We start from the raw sequence: 21,694 nt of genomic DNA on the forward strand, positions 1-21,694 counted from the left end.
CAGTACCTAAAAGCTGCTTATCGCTTGCCTGACAAGGAACTTTTGCAACTTCTGCCACTAATCGGTGTATCCTAATAAAGTGATTTGACAGCCTAGTCATGTTTTGGAGCTCACTGATGCTCCCAGCCTTCCACCAGTCCTTGCCGGCTTCGTGGTGCATCATGCTTTGTTGCTGCTAGTGCTGCTGTGACATTGGAGTGCGTATGTCAGGTACAGATTGCCAGTTTATGGCTGTAGTCTGAAGTCTGAACTCCGCAGCTGAGCAGATTGGACTATTGGAGTAGTATGAAGATGGGCTTCAGTTCCTAAAAAGAGTCCGGTGAAGATTCAGCCTATTGAAACGATGACAACACAGCCCAGTAAAGGTCCGAGTGTAGAATTACAGCCTCCCTCCAACAACCGGGCTAAACCAGAATCAGTGAGTACAGAGACAAAATCAATAAATCTAGAACCCAACCTTAGAGCCAGCAGTGTGACTAGTGACTCGTAGCAACTGAGCTGAGCATGTCATGATGCCATGGACGCCGAGCTTATTTTATTATTCAGAGAATGAAAGAGACAGACAAATGTCACAGACTCAGTGTCAACCAGTTAAGGTGCTGTTTCGAGTGTATACCAGTAGTGGTTATTTTGTGGTAGGTGGTTAATTTGACTTGGGAGCTAAATGGCTGATTGTGATATTTACCACCCATAACTCAGAAGAGTAGACGGCAACCGAAAATTCTCAGAAAGAGAAAAAAAATTACAGGGTTCAACCAAGTTGAACTCCTACACATATGTTCACCCAGTTACTACCATTGACCTGCTGTCATCTATTGTATTTTTCCTGTTCAATGCATAGTTGCATACGATTTTTTCTTCGTTGATTAACTTTTTAATATGGTCCATCCTGAAGACTCTACTTGTCCAAAGGCAGAGTTTGACTGTTTGAATGTAATCAGAGCCATGAAAGATTGAAAGTGTGTGTGTGTGTGTGTCTGACAGTGTGAGACGTACGTGCAGCTATCGAACGAGTTTGTGCGTGCTTCGCCAGCGTGACTATGTTCTGATGCAAGCTCACTGGAAGTCCATTGTTTGTCGCCACTACGCCGGAAGGTCGGAACTCGGAACCACCTCCTCTGCAGTCAATTACATAAAGTACAGATAACCCAATGCATTCAGACAGCTATGTATTGTCGTTTTTAATGGAGACTTTGACTGATCAGTGAAAGAATACTGTATAGTACTACCTTCAACACGGTGGTTGACAGGAGAAAGTTAAGTACTCCATCGCTCTATCTCAAAATAAATCAACATCCTAATACAATAAATCTGATATAAAATATGTTTCAATTTGTTATACTTTGTACTAAGATATATCACATTCTAGTATAAGATTAGTTTGTTTTGGGATGGAGGGTGTCAGGGTTACAGATAAGGCATACCCTCTATCCTACGACTTATGGAATATACCGATAAGGTATACCTTCACGTATACGGTTGGTTTCTGTATACACCGTTAGGAATTCACCTCAAATTAGGGAAAATATCTCCACGAAGTTAAGGAATTGCAAAAGTCCTACTCGGAAAGGGTAAAATCTATAGTATATCGTGTCGGTTTACATATCTCCAAGTTTTACTTAAGGGTCAAGGTATCCCACGGTATAAAAGGGACCCCTAGGGAGGGGCAAAAGGCATCGCACCTCATCGCCAACACACCCACCAAAGTTTACGAAGCCGGAGTCCACGGAGCCAACTCGCCGGGAGATCTTGTCGAGTCCCTCGACTACGATCTCATCGGTATTGTCTGTTCGGTTACTCTCTTTGTAATCTGTTCTCATCATCATCAATCCCATATAAACTGGACTAGGACTATTATCTGATAAGGGGCTTGAACCAGTGTAATCATTGTCTTTTGTCTGTTTTGATGTCGTACTACGTAGATCCTGTTCTAACGTACCCCAATACCCTATTCTTCTGGTCCGCGAGTATCACTCGTCGACAGAGGGCACATGCAGCATAAATTGACAGTATCATCTGTCTTATATCAAAGTTATATACCCCTAGGGTCCTAGCAAGTCTGTGTAAAAGTGATGTTGTAATAAGCTCAACTGATACTGAAAACGAAATATATACTCCATATATCATAAAATAAATTTATTCTTTATTTATCTCATACATACTAATAAAATATAAAACAACTAAAATACACTACCGCTTTATCATATTCTAGTATAATTATTCACTTTATTTAGTTCTAAGATAACTGTTCTTTAATTTTATAAACTTTGATTGAATGATTGCTAAATGAATTTATTTTAGGATAAATAAGAGGGTGCAAGATAAACCTATTGTGGATAGATGGAAGTAGGCATCAGTTCTTCTACTCCCTCCACCCCAAATATAAGATATTTTGGTTAGATAAGACACATCTTCAGTACTATGAATTTAGACAATGCAAGGAGCATGTCTACATTCGTAGTATTAGAATATATCGCATTCAATCAAATTTTCTTATATATTAAAACAGATAAGTACTCCTTGTCCCAAAATATAAGCATTTTTAGAATAGTGCCAAGTCAAATACTTTAAACGTTGGCTATTAATAACAAAAAAAAAAATCAATCATGTAAAATTGATGTCACTAGATTTATTATTAAACAAACTATTCTAACATGCAACTTTTTTTATTTAAAATATCTTAATTTTATAAATATTATTGGTTAAAGTAGTATCTCAAAAATTATGCTGAAGTCTAAAAATACTTATATTATTTTGAGAAGGACGGCGTAGATTATTTCCGTCAGGTAAGCTGTACGAGGACCAAATTAGATGTCAAACCGACACAGCTTTATTCCTTTCTTGAGATTTTGAGGACCGCTTTTCTGAGTGCATCTAGTGGTCGAGCTATGGGCGCATGCAGGCTCAAAATAAATTAACAGGTCGTCAAATTCAGTAATCTGCCTGATGTGATTGTCGCACATTGTCTAATATTGTTTTGCTCAACATTTCCTTGCATACCTGCCGCGGGCATGCTATGAAATTGTTGGAATTAATGAATGGGCCTTAGCCCACTCGAAGATTAATTCTTTGGAAAATCACAAAAGCCCACCTCATGGGATGACATGCATGTGGAGTTTAGTACCACCTTGCTTATTCTAGGAGATGGGGACCTCCTTAAAAGGGAGGATGCCCTCCTAGCCACTTGAAGCATGTGTGGTGGAGAGAAGAGGGGAAACACACGCGCGCACTCGCTCGCCTCGCCTGGCAGGGCGGCAGGGCGGGCGGCGCGCGTGCACGACGTACGCGTCGAATGGTCCGAAAAATTGGCTCCTCACCCTTGCGCAGATGCAGCCTCCTTTTGCAGTTTTGTTTTGCTGATAAGTTACGCGCGACTTATCCGGTTCGGTTACGCGCAGTAGAGATCGTGCGGGCGCCCTGATCAAGCGACCCTTCTCTATATAAACCGACCCGCCGTCTTCACGCAATATATGCGAAAATCAATCTAGGGTTTGCCTCCTACTCTGTACTGCGCCGTCGCTCGTAGACTACTCCATCCCGCTCGCCGGCGTGCACCAGCGATCGGGAGAGCAGGTCTCCGGAACCTCTGCCTTTGACGTCCTGCACCGGGAGAAGGCGGCAATAAGGTTTTTGGGAAGCGCTTCGCGCGACTGCTCCCTGTTCGTTCGCGACGGCTCGCCTTCCTCTTCGCTCGCGTGTTTCGTGCCTTCGTAGACACCTGCGAAAAGTTTCGACCAAGCAGCCGGTCTTTTCGTCACCTCGGTACGTGTTCAATATGTTACGCATATTTGATCTGTTCATGTTATTCTGCGTAGTTTACATGTGTAGATCTAATGATGCGTTCATGCTAGTTTTCATATGTAATGTCATGATTTATTTATGGAATAAATTAAATCATTATATGCCCATAATCTCAACAGAAATCACATACGTCTATATCCCAAACCATACTCAGCCAGGATAACACTGATTATGTTTGTGGATTATTTTACTGTAAAGGATAATTTGGTTCTACCGGTCGGCAGCTGCAATCTTCATTGGATTGCTAAGTTTATCTTGTCTGGAATTTTATACTAGTACGTATTGTGACGAGAGCATGCAGATTAGAACGGTTTTAAAAATGAACTTGTCATCTTGAGATTGCACCAGCATCTGCACCTATATCGTCCCCAAGGTAGAGGGGTTTTGCTTTGCATAAAACATTGCTGATTATGATGAATATTATGGTTAATTAATCGGTATTTGTACGTGATTAGTTGGTTCGAGCAATATATTGTCCCGTTGGGCAACAGGGCAAGTACAGCATGGGTAGAAATATGCATGCATGATGCATTATTTGGCTTTGCTGCCGCAAATAGCAGAATGTAGAGACAGGAAAATGCATGAGAATCGAACTATGGCCTTAAACTTGCCGATGTTGAAAAGGAGATTGGAAGGTGCATGAAAGATTTTGGACAACATGTCTGCAGAGAGCTCCTGACAATGTGTGAAACAAAACGAGACCCCTACTCGCTTTTGGCCCTTGTCTCAATAGTCTTCTGGTTAAAGTCGTTCTCATCCGGCGTCTATAATCATGATCCCCTGAGACTCGGTGACCGTGAACGAGATGAAATATGCAACTAGCAGTACGCACGAAATCTGATCACATATTCACACATGCATATGTCAGTGCACATCGTGCACGTATATATGGCCCCGCTGCTGCACGTATATATAGCACCGATCGGTTATTCGTTTCCTACGTGTGACCATGACGTTGATCAGATCCAACACGTGTACATGCAACGTACGGTAAACCGCGTTTGTCCATGTGAACATGCATCCTTGTATAACTGCTGCTGCTCTGCTGCATGCGCTGTCGAGAGAGAGATTTCGTCCCTAATTTGCTACGCATGATTAAAATCCAAAATCCAAATTACTACTTGTAGCTAGGATCTCGTGTACACCTGGCCTTAATCAATTCGCTCGATCGAGCACTATACATATCGCTTGCGGGACACAATCGCAAACAAACAAGTGAACCGCACGTCAGAGCTAGCTAGCTAAAATTAGCCCCAGCCGCACTGTACGTTACTACGCGTTCCCATCAGTCGTCGCGCGGTCACGCATGCGTACGTATATCGTACCCGCATCTCGCGCCGCTGTGGCTGCTGGTGCCACGTGCACGCGTGATTTCCTTGGTCCGATTGGCCGGCGCGCGGTCGGCCGGGCGGCCGAAATGGGGATCATTCATGGGCGGCCGATTATTTAACCGACAAGCGCTCGTGGTGGGTTAATAATGCTTAATGGGTTAAATCGATTGATCACTGTACCACTTTGGTGGTGCGCAGCGGGTTCTTCTTAAGGCTCTGTTTAGTCCCAAAAACTTTTCACAAAAACATCACATCGAATCTCTTCACATATGTGTGGAGCATATTAAATATAGATAAAAAAATTAATTGAACAATCTACATTAAAATCACGAGACGAATCTTTTGAGTCTAATTAGTCTATGATTAGCCATAAGTGTTACATTAACCCACATATGCTAATGACGATTTAATTAGGCTCAAAAGATTCGTCTCGCGGTTTTCAGGCGAGTTATGAAATTAGTTTTTTTTTCATTTGTATCCGAAAACCTCTTTTGACATCCGGTCAAACACCCGATGTGACACAAAAAAGTTTTATTTCACCACAACTAAACAGGCCCTTATATTCTCCCCATGTAGCACGTACGGTATATATGCGCGAGGCAGGAAAGAATTAACGCGAGGGGAGGCATATGCGTTGCACCGGACCACCGGTCACCTTCCCCCGGCCCCGGCCGCCTGTTGCTCGATCGACCGATCGCGAGTTCACGATACCTTTGCCAACGCGCGCTTCCCCTTTTTGACATTCCCCCGACCCATCGTCGTCGTCGGTACATGTTCAGACCCATGACGAGGCAGTAGATACAGCATGGAGGATTACTGTACATCGATCATGCGTGAGTGTTATGCATACGGCGTAAGTATATATATTAAGCCATTTCCTTTTTCATTTTGCTAACATACTGCCCGGGCGTATACATGATGAGACTCTGGTAAACATGCATGCACATGGACTAGTAGTTTTACTCGATCACATTGTTTTCACGTGGTCAAGGTAGCGCACTAACACAGATACTACACAGAAACCATTTAATTACACGATCCAAAATTCCTTTTCCGTGCTTACCATCGCACTCACACAAAGACTCCAAGTGAAGGCTGGAGACGATACAAGCTGCTCCACATCGCTGCGTGTGTGTGACCAGCTGGTTGCGGTCCAGGGGAGCCACAAAGTTGGACTAACTGGTCGATCCAAAAATAAAAAGCTCGTTATTACGTCGTCGTTAATTACCCCCACGCAGAAGCCTTTAGAAATGTGGACGAGGGAAAGCACCTGGGCTCTTAGCTCGATAAAGCCAATATATATATTCTTGCCATAATAATTCAAAAAAACTACCTAACGGCATCCCGTAGAGACGGGATAGTAGTACTGCCTTATCTCCTCTTCCCCTCTCTCAGTGTCGCTTCCCCTCCACTCGCTCTCTCTCTCTCTGTCTCTGTCTCTTCCCCTCCACTCGATCTCTCTCTCTGTGACTGCCACCCATGAGCACGGAGACGGCGACGGCGACGACGGCGGTGGCAACGATGGCGACGACGACGACGGTGTCGTCACCACCAACCCCCGCGGACGACCTGGACGACAGCCAGCGGGGCTCCCGACCACCACGGGCGACGACAGCCGAGAAGCCTCCCCATCAAGCTCCTCAAGCCGCTCCTCCTCTTTGTCGTTCTTGTCATTGGCTTCCTCGCCGCTGCCGCCCTGCTCCTCCTCGGCGGCGCTGGCGCCTCCTACGGTCAGGGAGTGGGGGACGCGGCCACCGGGGGCGAGCGCTTGGCACAACATGAGCGACGAGGAGCTGCTCTAGGTGGCGTCGATGGAGCCACGGGTTCGGCGGTTTGGAGCGAGGCACGACGACGAGCGACGGAATGGCACAAGGTAGGCACCAGATATATTGCCTCCTCTTCCTCTTCCTCCGTCGCCGCCCCGCTGCTCAACCTCCCTGACCCGCGACTCCTCCTCCTCCTCTCTCTTTGGATATTACACTGATACCCAGGTACCAAGGCCTGATACCTAGGTATCAGCTCGATACCCAGGGTACCAGGTATCAGTCGATACCCAGGTACCAAGGCCTGATACCTAGGTATCAGCTCAATACCCATGGTACCAGGTATCAATCGATACCCAGGTACCAGGTATTAGTCGATACCGGGGTACCAGCTGATATCAGTGTACTAGGTACCACCTCGGTACCTTACCCAAGGTACCAGGGAGGATTGGATAAGGTGGAATCGCAGGATAGTGTGGGCTTCCCCACGAAATTGATGGTGCTTATTAAATCTCTCGGGATTTTTAGTTATCCCGTGACTGCTAGAAGCAACGGAATCCCGTGGGGTAGCAGCCCTCATAATAATTAGTCCGGGTTGGTGGGTGTCTCCGCGCGCGTTTACGCTTAATCTAGGTGCACCGCGCCGCACTTGAGTCCAGATTAGCCTTTTGATTTTTGGCCGTGTCTGATGACGCGATCGGTGGCTAGCTAGTATCTAGCTGCGCGTGAATCCGTCGTTTTCTAAGTTTGACTTCGCCACATATGCCTCCGCGAAGAATGTTGAAATTTTTGCTAGCTACGGCTATGGCGCTAGCAAACGCCATATAAGGCGTGCACGGTGCACCACATACCAGGGCTATGTTTAATTTCTTTCAAAATTAAAAGTTTAGGTTAAAATTGGTACGATTTGACTGAAAAGTTATGTGTATGATAGATTGATATAATAGAAAAAGTTAAAAGTTTGGATCCAAAGTTTAAATCTAAACACAACCCATGCCAAAATTTGCATAGCATCCTCCACGTCGCATGCTATCCTATAGCTAGCCTGACTCAAGTGATCAACTAGTAGAGTCGTAGGAGTCGAAATTAGTTAGGTGTCTAACTGCAAACCTACATATATCGCCTGTGGCAATTAGCAGGAGTTGCTTTAGAGATTAAACAGAGCTAGCAACCACTCGTATCCACTATTTCCTCTATCCCAAAATATAAGATATTATATATGAAGAATGTGACACATCCTAATACTCTCTGTCCAAATTTATAGTACTAGAATATATATGTCACATTATTTCAGAATCCTTTATATTATATAGGACGGAGGGAGTACTACGTAATTGATTTTCTTTAGATTGCAGACGAACAGTTACTCCTACCTGCAAAAATCATTCCCCGGGGTTGTCATATGCTAGCTGCAGGTGGCATGAAGCAGTTGCTAAGGGTGACAATCTAAATTAACCTTTTTAGTCCATCAGGGTTAATATAAACACTCTATTCTCAGTAAAGAAAAAATTGTACTCGGACAATTTTATACATGGGTATTGCTAACTGGCAAAATTTTCTGCCTAATGCATGGTTTATTTACAACTGGTTCGTAACATGTGTATCATTCCAAAACGGTCTAATAATCTCCATCGAAATTCCGGTATAGGTTATACGTGAACTTTATTGTATTTACATAAAAATAAAATAATCTAACTTAATTAATGGTCATAGGTTAAATTGAAACATAGATCTTACAAAAAGATCATGTAGAATCTACCTAATAACATTTCAGTTTCTTTATATTTTCTTAATTTAATAATTTAAAGTTTTTTAATTTAATAATTTAAAGTTTTTCAATTAATAAATAAAAATTTGCGATTCCCATGGAGTCTTAATTTTAGGTTTTCATTTAACAGTTTGGGGATTAGGAGTTGATATTACAAAGTTATACATGGTTTGGAGCCTTCACTATAGTATTGTCATGATTTAAAATTTATGAAAAATCTAACTAACAACTTGCTCTTATTTTAATCTTAGCCATTATATATATATTATCTTGCTCCCACTTGGATTTATAGCCAATTTATTCGCTAATTCTCCGATTAATGTGGGAGCTTATTTAAAGTTGCTAATAATCAGTACTGGTATGTAACTTGAACCATTATATATCGGTCTCACATGGATATATGAACATAATTATTCACTATTTCTCCTATCAAAAGGAGAATTCCCCTGCAGATGTATGATCGACCCAAGAATTTCGATCATGCATGGAAAACCACAGAAATGACTTCAACATATAGCATTATTTCAGTCATCTTATCAGAACTCCATGATTCTACTTGCTCTTCTATAAATTTTGAAACAGGCAGATTTCAAGAAAACAAAATTATATATATACTGATGATAAAAAAAATTGTAGTGCATGCATGCATAATTAATAAAAAAAAGATTACTTCATGGGGGAAAAGGGTAATTAATCAAGAACTACACAGATATATGATGGTAAATTAAGCAGTATCCGATCGATATAAGTTAAGAATTAATCAGCTCTCTCATTGATCAATAATCGTTTAATAAATGCATGTAAATTAAAATAGGTTCCAAATTACCTGTTTAATTAGCCTGTGAAGCTGAGAAATTTTCTCCGATACAAAGCTGGGGACATAGCCTCACTAAACAGCTCACACTCTGGCAGAAGAAAATTCATCTACTTCACAGGCTCACAGCTTTCGATCGGCACCGGCTGAAAGCCACCTTAATTATTGTGTGCTAATAGTCTGCTTAAATTTCCTCCTAAATCCCCACGGATGCATGCACATATCAGCATACATTACTCTCTAGCTAGTAGCTATAGTTTGATTAACTTGTTGTCTATATGCTGGACAATTGCATGGTTAACTTACTAAGTAGATATATACGCGAGCAGCAGTGCTCACGTATACATAGACTTAGTAACGAACCAGGTAACTGCAGCCTACACATCATGATCGATCATCGTCGACCTCGACCGATCGATATTTCTCACCGTTGGAAGCTTATGATGCGGTCTTTGTCGGCGGGGGTGGTGGCGGCGGCGGCGGCGGATTCGGCGACGGGGAGGTGGTGGGCACCGAAGGAGCGGACGTGGTCGTTGAGGGAGCGCTTGTGCTTGAAGTCGGAGCCGCAGGCGCAGAACCAGCGCTTGCCGCAGTTCTTCTCGTGCGTGCGCCAGTCGCCCTTGACGGCGAAGGGCTTGGCGCAGCGGCGGCAGCGGAAGGGCTTGGCGCCGTGCTTGCGCTTGTAGTGCGTCTGCAGGGTGCGGAAGTCCTTGAGCGGCCGCGCCCTCGGGTGGGCGACGTTGTTCTTGCACCCCGCCGCGCAGCAGTAGCACGGCAGCTTCAGCATCGCCAGTGTCTGCGTCCCCTTGAGCGACTCCGGGCCCTTGCGGTACTCCCGCCCGTGCCCCCACATGTGCATCTGCATCATCATCATCCCCACATCATCAATTAATATTGCAACGTACGATCGATCAGAGAGCTATACGATAATTGGAGTATGTGTTCTGAATAATTGAAGAAACGAATGAAGTGGTTATATAGTGTGTGTTAGTGTTCGATCACTTATTAGCGCCGAAGCACGAGAATATCTCATTGTGGGGATTTGTATACGAAATAATTGTGTGTTTTGTACATTCTCAGATACGTAACACTTCAGGCAGTCACACCACCTGTAGATTCAGTTTGTGAGTTTGTGATGTCCGTGTCGGTCACAGACTCACAGTTGAAAATATATTTTCTAAAACTAGATTTATCTGCGGGGGATTTCCTTTTCCAAAGATGAGCATATAAGAATTTCAAAATTTATGAAAACATGGGATGTACTAGGTAAAAATCAAAATGGAAGCTAGCTGACAAAGATCAAGGACGTCATGTAGTACCTGCATGTTGTTGTATCTGTTGAAGGTTTTGTTACAGACATGGCAGATGAACTGCACCGGGCCGACGAGGATCTGCGCCGGCGTCGGGATCCAATACCGGCTGCTCATCGCCACGCCGCTCTCCGCCCCGACCCCGCCGAACATATCCCCCACGGCGGTGATGCTGCTCGACCCTTCCACCGACGCCACCGCCTCGCCGTACTGCTCTTCATCCCCCTCCACCTTGCAACCGCCATGCATAGGCTTCCACTCGTCCATCTCCTCCTCCCCTACGTCGTCGTCATCCTCCTCCTCATCGTCCTCCTCCATGGTGACCTCCTGAGCGCTAGATCCTGTAACCGGCAAGCCGATATTCAACTCCACGCCAGGCTCCACTACCCCGGCTGCGTGTGCACTGCTCATGATCTCTTCTTTCACAGGGTGCTCATGCCTCTTCGAATTCCCCTCCTCGAGCATGCTGAGCAGCGGCAAACAAGTCATACCGCTCTTATGATCTTCTTGAATTTCACCTCCGCCATCTTCACCAGGTACTACTGTTTCTTGATCCCTGGAAGCCATCGAGGACGACGAGGAGAAAGACGACGACCACGACGAGGATGACGCCGGCCGCGGCGGTGGCTTGAGCCACTCGAAGAAAGGCGAGGCGGCGACGACCTCACCTTCCATGGCGCTGCAGGTCCGCAGCCCCATCCTCATGTAGTCCTCGATTATACCGATCGATCTCTACTTATACGCACACAGAGAGCTCTCACTTAATTATTTACTCGCATGAGAGATGGTATATAGCTTTCTTGTTCTCGGGGTTTGGTGGCGTGGGGAAGATGGGAGATGAGGAGGGGGAGGAAGAACTAGAAGAAATGTGTATATAGCCTAATGTCAAGGAGTGCATGTGTCACGGTCTTGAAGAAACTGAAATGGCTGGCTGGGAGCTGGGGGCCATTTATATGCCTTTGGGTGTATGTCTCTTAGTACGTAGTATATGCAAGGCCGCTTCTTGATGGTTTTTTTGTTCTTTTGGAGGCTTTCACACACGAGCCAAATTGGGCAAATCCGCCGCCAGGGTTGGGAATTGGGATCATGGGATAGCGCGTGAGAGTGTGAATATGTTCGCGCTTGCTAGCTGCGTGGCCCTTCTTCGCTGAGGATCGCTGGCTGCTGGTGCTATTTGTGGCGTACGTGCTGGTGGCTGCTGCGTGCGGCGTACCTAGCTAGCCTGGTTTCGGACCTTGCATCGGCGGCCCACGCGTGCCGCGCGGCTGCAGGAGCGTCGTCGCGACTGCAGGGCTGATCGGTTGGCCAAGTGCAGTACACCGGGTAGGGAATCAGGGAGACAGAGGATAGAATTGGGGAAACTATTTTAACTCGAGTGGATGTCCACCGTTGGTTACATGTTATGAAAAAATATAAATAAGATAGATCAATATGTAATGTATCAATCCACAAATATACAAGTTAAAATTCAACTTTTACAGATTGTAACAAAAATTACAAACAAAATTTAAATTAATATATGTATATTTACAATTAAATTTGTTATTTTTTTACCCGATAGAATTGTTCGTGTGTCTTTGTCCGGTGCACCTACGGCGGCAGCGGTGTCCAGTTTTTTTATTTCTTTTTGCCGTTCTGTTTTGGATTTATTTTCTGATTAATTTTTCTTTTTGTTATTTAGTGTACACACGCAAGAAGAGCTCAAAAGTTTTTACACAAGATGCACAAAACAAGAGAATGTCTCTTTGGAACAAAAATCCACTTCCCACTATACGCCAGAATGCTATACACTGCCATACGCGGGGCAACGCAGTGCTGCTGCTGCTGCCGCCGAAAAGCCAAAAACAAGCGGTCGTTGTGGATTTTTCCCGATCGCGAGGGAGGAGAGCAAGGAACAAAAAAATCCATGTTATTTGAACCAACTCATTTCATGATGACTCCCTCTAAAAGCAGGTACAATATTTTAAGAAGATAAAAGAGAAGAGATAAGAGTGCGGACTACAGACTTGTAGCCAGCTGTAACACGAACTCCAAGACGCATGTGTGTATGACTGGTGGGACCAGATATTGATTGTGTAGTATATATTTATAGGTAACTATTATATGAATTAGCTATTAAGTTGACTATAGATAATTTGTAACCAGTAGTTGGCTATACTATAAACTTGCTCTATCAATGATCTACTCTCTCTCTCTCTCTATTCAGTGATCGCCCTCGTGATCGGCAAGATCGGCGGGAGCCGGAAAAATACTTATGCCGACATGGCAGAGTGCAACTTTACCTTACTCCCAGTAGAACGAGCGACGCCCTTGATCAGGTGGCCCGCGCGCGAGACTCCGTCAAAAAGGCGATCGACCGACCGATGGGCGCCAGTCTGGGTGACCAGACCGCACCGAAGGAAGGGAGAAAAAAAAAATCATGGTTCGTTACAACACCACGCCGCGCGCCAACCATCAACCGTTCAAAGCTCTTGAGCTTGAGCTGGGACGTGTCAAGGGCTCAAGGCGGGTGCATGCACGAGCTGCGCGCGCGCGCGTAGGTAGGCATACGCGTGCAGCGTACATGGACGAGCTAGCGATTTGGATCGATCGGTCGCCTTTTGAAACGGTGGCGCCATCATTAAACCTGGACCAAACCGTAGAAAGTTAGTGGCGAGGTGATTCAAAAGCAGCGCCCGTGTTGGACTCGGTCGAGTCTCTCGCGTCGCGTGGAATATACGAGTGCGCTGCACGGCGGCATGGGGATCGTGGGGGCTTAGGCCTTTGGGGGATGATGAGATGAGCTGAACGTCTCTAATAGACGACGTCGGACGTTGGAATTGTAAGGCCTAATTGGCTAATTCCGGCAAGGCCCATAAGGCCATAACGACCTATGAGCACATGCGGGCTTTTGGAGCCCCGTTTCGTCGTTCTCTCCAGCCTTCATGGACAATACGCTGATCGGCCCAATCTTGCCCAGTAAGTGATATGGCCCAATGTCAAGTCCTCCGATAAGTGGTCCGACGGGCCCATTAGATACCAAACATTGCTGGCCTGCTGATAGAATAGACTAGAAAATCAGCGCGCACGTTGGCACGCTGGGTATTTAGCCTGTGTAACATCGAGTATTAGCAATACATAGTTTCGATCAGATGAATATTTTAAAAAATGAAAACTAAAATCTAACATATACCTAAAAATGATATGTAAGTGCTAAGAAATAGGGTGTAAAATCAAGACACAAATCTACTTTTATTCAAACCCCTAGTTTTCTCTCATTATTTTGTTTTCTCCCATCTTCCCTTTCCTTACTTTCTATCCCTTTTCTTTTCTACCGAGGAGTTTTTCATAAATTTCATGATAATTGTATTTTTGTTCCATCAATCCTTTGTTGCATACACTCCTTTTTTTATACTTAGTTCTCACTCTCATTTTCTTTGTTTTCATGCTCAGTCGAGCACACCTGTGATCGTTTGGAGAAAACACATGTTTTATTAGGAACACATCTTAGAATCACGATTTTGATATTGGTTTTTTTCCTACTTACTTCTATACCCTTTAATTTTATTGTTTATTGTAAATCTTTTTTCTCCAGAAAGTACATAATGGTACGTGAAGCGTCATAGATTCTTTATTTGGTCAATGTGATTTCTTGTTAATATATGAATAGAAGCATTTCTAAACCATTTTGTTCTATCAGATACCTAGGTGGGTTCTGGGCTACATGGCGACACCGTTTTTCTTTGACACCTCCCCTCTTAATTATCTTAATATATAGGAACATTGTACTAAGCCTATAATACTTTTATTTGTGTTAACAAATTGCCTATAATACTTTTATTTGTGTTAACAAATTAACAATGTTGAATTTAATCAGCTAAACAAATAAAAAAATACCTAAAAATGATCAAGACACAAATCTAATTTTATTCAAATCACCTTGTTTTCTCTCATTACTTTTTTTTCTCCCATCTTCCCTTTACTTACTTTCTATCCTTTTCTTTCCTACCGAGGAGTTTTGCATGAATTTCATGATAATTGTTTTTTTTTCCATTAAACCTTTGTTGCACACATACCTTTTTTTTTTGCTTAGTTCTCACTCTCATTTTATTTGTTTTCATGCTCGATCGAGCGCGCCTGTTGTTGATCTCCAAAGAACTATGAGGTTAAGCGTGCTTGGCCTGGAGCAATTTGGGATGGGAAAAAACTTGTGTTGGTCTGTGAGGGCAGTCTATGACCTATAAAAGCTACCAGATATAAGCGGGCCTGGCCTCGGAGAGGCGGGACGTTACAAAATGGTATCAGAGTCGACTCTCGCGGTTTCATAGGCACGTGTGTCGCAGTTGCGCAGGCATGGTGCGCATGACTGGTGTGGACCCGGAGTGGTCACACATTGGAGAAAACACATGTCTTATTAGGAATGCATCTTAGAATCATGATTTTGATCTATTTTTTTGGTTTGAATTATATAAAGTCTACAACTTACTTCTGTACCCTTTCGTAGACCTTTTTTTTTTCAAAAAATTACATAATGGTACGTGAAGCGTCATAGATTTTTTTTATTTGGTCAATGTGATTTCTCGTTAATATATGAAGAGAAGCATTTTCTAAATCGTTTTTTCTATCAGATATCTAGGTGGGTCCTGGGCTCCATGGCGACACCGTTTTTCTTTGACACCTCCCTCTCTCGATTATCTCAATATATAGAGACATTGTACTAAGTCTATAATACTTTAAATTGTGCTAAAACCTAACATTGTTGAATTTAATCAGCTAAACAAATAAAATCCATCACGTAATAAAACTAACACACTATGAATGTGAGGTTACTCTCACAACTTATTATAGATAAAATATTTTAACTGTGGATTGGGACTTTATAGTTTTCAAAAGAAAAGATTGGAAATCCACTGTAAGAACTACGAAACAGTAAACAACTTTGTTATTTGATCACCAGCTTAATAGGGTGAAAAGGAAATATAAAGGAAAAGAAAAGGCGGAAGGATCTCGATGCCTTGTCACCATCACAGCTCACTAGTTCCATCGTGCTTTGTTGTTTGTCGCTGTCGTTGGAGCTTGTGGCCATTGAGAGTTGAAGGCTGTTAGATCTGGCGTCTTGGAGCCATGGCTACCGATAATGCATGTCTGAGCTCATAAAAAAGGGATACAATAACCAATGAGGAAGACGATGCCAGCGAGAGCAATAGGAAGATGATGGCGGCAACAACGACGTTGCCCCTCGAACCTCCCCATTGAGGTATCCTACTGGAGACCTCCTTGCTCCCTCCCTTTTTGTCGATTTTGTCGAGCTTGAGCTTGTGGCCATTGTTGCTATGGACGGCATGGATATGCTCGACCTTGGTGTTCATCGGCTGGTTGATGCGTCCAGCATCCGCATTTACGAACTAATAAACCATCACGGCTAGTCGTCGACGACTTGATACCCTTGCTCCCCTGAATGAACAGCTTCCAAAGGATCCGGAAAATGTCATGGCTACCGTCTTCGTTGTCTCCAATTTTGTGGCGGCTACGATACACCGCTTGTTTCTGTTTTTCTTATCTAGGAATATTTTTTTCCTGTTCAGATCTGTTTCTATTTTCCCTATCTATTTTTACATTGAGATAGATCCTTTTCACCGGTTCTTTTACGGCCTTATTGTTTGGCTTATACTTATCCTTATAAGCCAAATTTTGAATTTTAGAATTTAATTTTGAATTTGATATAATTTATTTTATATCATTTGCTTTTGAGTCTCTAAGGATACATATATAAAAAAATTACTCATGAATAATTTTTTATTTGCTAATAAGCGATTTAGATAACCATATGAATATAAGCTAAACATTCCTGTGTGATTTTTTATCAGGTATATGTTGGAAAGCTCTAGATTTTTATCTTTTTCTTGAGTAATTGTATTTCCTTGATTCCGTTGGAAGGACCAAGAACCTGATTTTAGTCCACATTTCAATGACTGATGTATGTGCGTATAGCGAGAAAGAGGAGAGTAGGCAAGTAGCGCAGTGCAGGGAGTTTTTTTTTTCATTTTCTTTTTTACCGTTTGTAATTTCAAGATTTATCTTCAATTCTAACAGTGACAACTGACAAGTGGACGGGTTGTTTTTTTTCTGAGAATACACAAGTGGACCAATCAGTGGCTGGCAAAATGTCCTGCTTGAGATATATGGATGGATGAGATCCACAGCCGCCTGGGGCGAGCTCGAGCGTGGCGGCGGAAGCGCGGCGAGGTTCAGCAGCGGGGATCGGGGAGGCGAGCCGGCCGGCAGAAGTGCGGAGGCGGAGCACAGCGAGGAGGGAGACGAACTGGTTGGCCACTTTGCCTCAACCATATACAAAAATAGTGTTTCACCGGATGTTCATCTTGCTGCTCTTTTTTTCCCTCAAAACTGTAAGTATGCGCGCGAGACTTTTCCTATCTTCTCTCACTTCATTTCTGAACGAACATCTTTTCCCTCTTCATTGTTCCATTCCTATTATCGGAACGGATGAACAGCGATTTTTCTCATGGAATCTTTATTCCTCTAGTTTCGTATGATGACCCGGGCAAGAGTTCTTGATCTGTCGTTATCTACTTATCTTTATATGGCCAAGTCCAGCTGCCCAGCTCCATGATTGTATTGCCTGTTAAGCCTAGCCTGTCCACACTTTCTCTGCAATCCATATACTCTAACTTCCATCAAGAGAAGTCAGCAATAAATCATGGACAAGTACCAACCTAATACTTTTATGGACTAAGGATGTGCATTGTGCGATATCATTTCGAACAGTAACAATCATGTGTTAATTAGGAGCACAGTAAAACAATCCTCTCAGAAGACGCCAGTGCCTCCTGTCGTCTCAAACGAACAGATCGAGCGAGATCGATCGGACTGCAAACAAAATCAACATCACGCTGTTCTTGTTGCTCCCCCCGGTAGCACACAGCTCAGCAGCCAGAACGGACTCGGCAGTTGCACCTTACACAAAAAAACGCAGTTACGGCCAATTCAGCCTGCCAGCCGGTACCACCATTCGTAGCAATCGTACCAGTCCCCGCGTGTACAAGTGGAGTCTTGGAGACATCAGGTACAATTGACATGGATATGGGTGATGATGTAGATATGTGGATCTCATAGCCGCGATCTGCAAGATCGATCCCGCGAGTTCGACCAACTCTACACCCCGGCAGAACACCACGGTACAATCATTATCGTACCATTCACTGATCGTCTGATCCACTGCCGGTGTTCGACATAGACACTTCACATGTAAACCTGACCACGACTCCACGAGAGGTGACCACTTCACGCTGCACACTGACGAGTAAAACTGACAAATGAGATTGTGAGAAGAACCGCTCCGTCTCTACGATTTCCTGGTATAAATGTTGATGTTGCCTGCACCGTGTTAAGCATGCTCGGACTCCGGCTAATCATCGGGGCGTCACCTGCGTTATACTAAGTTTCTTTAATTTCACTGCCTTCGATCTCTGCAGGTTCGTAGATCGACCAGGAATTCGCGATGGTTGCGCTCTCCAAGTTAGTGCTGATCACTGCAGTGGCGCTGCTGGGCTGGGCGTACAAGGTCGCGCGGCCGCCGCCGCCGCCGATCTTGGGCGGTCCGGGAGGGCCACCGGTCTCCTCTCCGAGAGTCCAGCTCAAGGACGGCCGGCACCTGGCCTACAGGGAAGCCGGGGTCGGCAGGGAGATCGCCAAGTACAAGATCATTTTCTCCCATGGCTTCGCCTCCACCAAGGAATCCGACTTCCCGGTGTCCCAAGTAACAACTGCTGCTGCTAAACTTGCATGCGCGATCGTCGATGTAGTTCTTGGTTGTGAATTATACCTTGATCCCCTCTGTTTAATTTAACTGCAGGAGCTGGCAGAGGAGCTGGGGATTTACCTGCTGTACTTCGACAGGGCTGGGTATGGCGACAGCGACGCCAACCCGAAGCGGGGGCTGAAGAGCGACGCCACGGACGTCGAGGAGCTCGCCGACAAGCTGCAGCTCGGGGAGAAGTTCTATGTGGTTGGGACTTCCATGGGCGGCTACGTTGCGTGGAGCTGCCTCAACTACATCCCTTACAGGTCAAAACATATGCATCACAGCATCAGTTCATCTGATCGGTCTTTTCTTTTTCAGTATCTGATGAGAGGTTGGACGATTGCAGGCTGGCCGGCGTGGCGCTGGTCGTGCCGGCGGTGAACTACTGGTGGCCGATGCCCGCCAGTGTGTCGGCCAGTGCGTACCGCAAGCTGGACGTCGGGGACCGGAGGACGTTCTGGATCGCGCACCACATGCCTTGGCTGTTCTACGCCTGGTTCAATCAAAAGTGGTTCAGGATCTCACCGATCGTGGAGGGGAAGCCCGAGGCTTTCACTGAAAAGGACTGGGAGATCCTAGCTGAGATTCAGAGAACTGGCCAATTGGACAGGGTAAGCACCTGCACCGGATCCCATGTCCACCAACTATACTAAAACTTAGGAGTAAAAAAAGACGCACTCGTGCAGAATAAACCTTAAATGAAAACGAAACAGAGAGTCGCTTTGACACGGGCTCGCCGTGCGTGTAAACTGTTTCAGGGGAGGGCGACGAAGCAGGGAGCCTACCACTCGCTGTGCCGCGACGCGACGATCCTGTTCGGGGCGTGGGAGTTCGACCCGACGGCGATCGAGAACCCGTTCCCCAACGGGGACGGCGTCGTCAGCATCTGGCAAGGGCGCGAGGACAAGATCGTGCGGGTGGAGGCGCAGCGCTACGTGGCGGAGAAGCTCCCGTGGGTACGGTACCACGAGCACCCCGAGGGCGGCCACCTCTTCATGTGCGCCGACGGGTTGGGCGACAAGATCGTCCGGGAGCTCCTGCTCGGCGAGGAGCCGCGAGATTTGTAGACAGATCGAGTTCGTGTCCTGTTTCGCTACACAGAGAGGGGAACACAAACTCACAGATTGGGGAGGAATATAGGTCCAAGCGGTGCTTGTAGTTGTTGATGGAATAAACCTCCGATTTGCTAAACTAGAAAATCGAACTTAAAATCCTGTGAATTTCTAACTTCTGATATGCACCGCAGTCTGTGCTCCGATCAGGCTAGTGTTGAATATATAGATTGTGTTTTCTTTTCCGCGTAGGTGAATTAAAGACTGTTCATTCACAACCGTTCATACAAAACAATAAATCGGCATAATTAAATTTGAAAATATACTGTTCATTCAATTTTTTCTCATAAATATTCGGAATGTAAAATTTTTTACATAAATATACCGTCGATCTCGCACAACCGTTATGCGAAAATGAGGTGGGTGTGACGTCGTGGGCGGTATCGCGCGTTGAAATTAAAGTGCGAAACCGCGTGGTCGCGCGCAATGGAAGAGCGAGACTATATGGTCTCGCGAAATCAAACAGCGACATCTTCCAACGGCTTCATTTGATTAGTGCTTAATTACTTAATTGACAATTAACTAATAGTAATTAGAGACTAATTATCCTAATTAACTAATAATGATTAGTCTCGCTCTCCCATAATGCGAGACCGCGCGGTCTCACATTTTCGCCGCGCAATACCGTCCACGACATTATTCTTGCGCAATGTTTGTACGAGATCAATGGTACATTTACGTAAAAATTTTTGCATCCTGAATATTCATGAGAAAAAAATTAAATGAACAGTATATTTTTAATTTTAATTATAAATCGGCACGGTATTTTATTTTCTGATATTGGGCCGTGAGACGGTGAGAGTGTAATTGGATCGCTGCTAGGCCTCTTTCGTATCGTGTCCATCGCAAAATCCTACTCGGGTTAAAAGCTTGGTGCCACTCAGCCCACATATAGGCACGAAAAAGTTGAGCTGCATCAACAATGGGAAAGGTCCAATTCAACTATGAGACTAGTGCATAGAGGCTCCTCCAAATTATAAAATGAGTGCACATCGACTCTCTCTCGAGTGGTTTCAGCTGACATGGCTAGTTCATCCTAGTCCAAATGGCTAAGTCAATATATGGACCTTATAGGTCCGTGCCCCTCTCTTTTTCTCCCCCATTCCCTTTCCACACACATCAACGAGCTCAAGCTAAAGCTTGCCCAACAATGGTGACTGGCTAGCCTCTTCGAGCTCGAGCTCATCTGCCCATCCTTGTGAGGGCGGGGGAGGCGGTCGACCAACCCGCTCAGGTCACGATCCTAGTCTTGAGAGGTTTATAGTGACCAACATGTTGCCGTAAGCTCTCCTCTGCCAACTACCAAGGCATCGATGACCTTGGGTGAATTACGCGCTTGACTAGGTGGATGACAGTGCTCCCTAGACAGCAATGGCCGAGAACTTCACACTTTGACCCTTTCATAATACTTATTTTATAATAGATCTTGAAAAAAAACTATAACCAAAATTGAATATCTACCTTAGCACCATGGGTCTTGGCGTTGAGCACTGTATATTAAAAAGATGTTAGGTTGTCCCTTAACAAATTTTATTAATTGGCCTAGTGGTAAATTTCTCCCTTGTAAACCGGAAGGTTTTGGGTTTGAAACCCATACTCTCGTGACCTCTTTGGTTTTCTTTTTTTTTACTCGCCATTTCTTGTTTATTCTTCTTTTTTCCTCACCAGGTCTTCAGTTTCACCGTTGTGACTCTCTCTCTCTCTCTCTCTCTGTATGTGTGTGTGTGTTTTTCACCATTAGGGAATTCCCAGCCTCCCATAAAAAATATCATGCTGCAGTGGGGATTCGAATTATGATCTTCAAGGCAAAACAAATACCACTTACCACTGCATCACACTCACTTGCTTTTCTAGGTGGGTCTAGCATCATTTTAAAATGTCAGAGGTGCCAGCGCTAATGGGCTTGGCGCTAAGATGTTGGGCCTCATCACCAAGGCCTATGACACAGAGGTAAAAGTCTATTTCTAGTTATAGTATTTGTCAAGGTCTAGTTT

The 21,694-nt window shown here is 44.6% G+C and overlaps 2 protein-coding genes across 5 annotated transcripts; one reads left to right on the forward strand and one right to left on the reverse strand.

Moving 5' to 3' along the window:
* Positions 1–9,443: 9,443 nt before the first annotated feature.
* Positions 9,444–11,707, reverse strand: LOC4325059 (protein TRANSPARENT TESTA 1). The gene is made up of 2 exons (XM_015770348.3): positions 10,797–11,707; positions 9,444–10,336 (listed from the first exon to the last, which is right to left on the reverse strand). The coding sequence occupies exons 1-2, from the start codon at positions 11,490–11,492 to the stop codon at positions 9,902–9,904; spliced, it is 1,131 nt and encodes a 376-aa protein (XP_015625834.1). The 5' UTR covers positions 11,493–11,707; the 3' UTR covers positions 9,444–9,901.
* A 4,191-nt stretch (positions 11,708–15,898) lies between these two features.
* LOC4325060 (uncharacterized) lies at positions 15,899–19,885 on the forward strand. Of its 4 annotated transcripts, none has more exons than XM_015767022.3 (6): positions 15,899–16,023; positions 16,908–17,173; positions 18,260–18,543; positions 18,640–18,851; positions 18,935–19,199; positions 19,347–19,885. In XM_015767022.3, exons 3-6 carry the CDS (start codon positions 18,286–18,288, stop codon positions 19,653–19,655), a joined length of 1,044 nt encoding a protein of 347 aa, XP_015622508.1. In that variant the 5' UTR covers positions 15,899–16,023; positions 16,908–17,173; positions 18,260–18,285; the 3' UTR covers positions 19,656–19,885. The 4 variants fall into 4 exon arrangements, with proteins under 4 accessions (XP_015622508.1, XP_015622510.1, XP_025878131.1 ...); XM_015767024.3 differs by having other exon boundaries at positions 15,919–16,023; positions 16,908–17,091; XM_026022346.2 differs by lacking the exon at positions 15,899–16,023 and having other exon boundaries at positions 16,991–18,142.
* Positions 19,886–21,694: the final 1,809 nt, after the last annotated feature.

The sequence above is a fragment of the Oryza sativa genome, chromosome 1 (genome assembly GCF_034140825.1).
Source record: "Oryza sativa Japonica Group chromosome 1, ASM3414082v1".
NCBI lineage: Eukaryota > Viridiplantae > Streptophyta > Magnoliopsida > Poales > Poaceae > Oryza > Oryza sativa.

Bases quoted from the DNA above. Each gene is read 5' to 3' on its own strand.
- LOC4325059 (XM_015770348.3), bottom strand. From the start codon at position 11,492: ATGAGGATGGGGCTGCGGACCTGCAGCGCCATGGAAGGTGAGGTCGTC. The intron at 10,337-10,796 runs GTACTACATGAC...ATGATGATGCAG, and splicing joins ACAGATACAACAACATGCAG to ATGCACATGTGGGGGCACGG.
- LOC4325060 (XM_015767022.3), top strand. From the start codon at position 18,286: ATGGTTGCGCTCTCCAAGTTAGTGCTGATCACTGCAGTGGCGCTGCTG. The intron at 18,544-18,639 runs GTAACAACTGCT...ATTTAACTGCAG, and splicing joins CCGACTTCCCGGTGTCCCAA to GAGCTGGCAGAGGAGCTGGG. The intron at 18,852-18,934 runs GTCAAAACATAT...GGACGATTGCAG, and splicing joins CTCAACTACATCCCTTACAG to GCTGGCCGGCGTGGCGCTGG.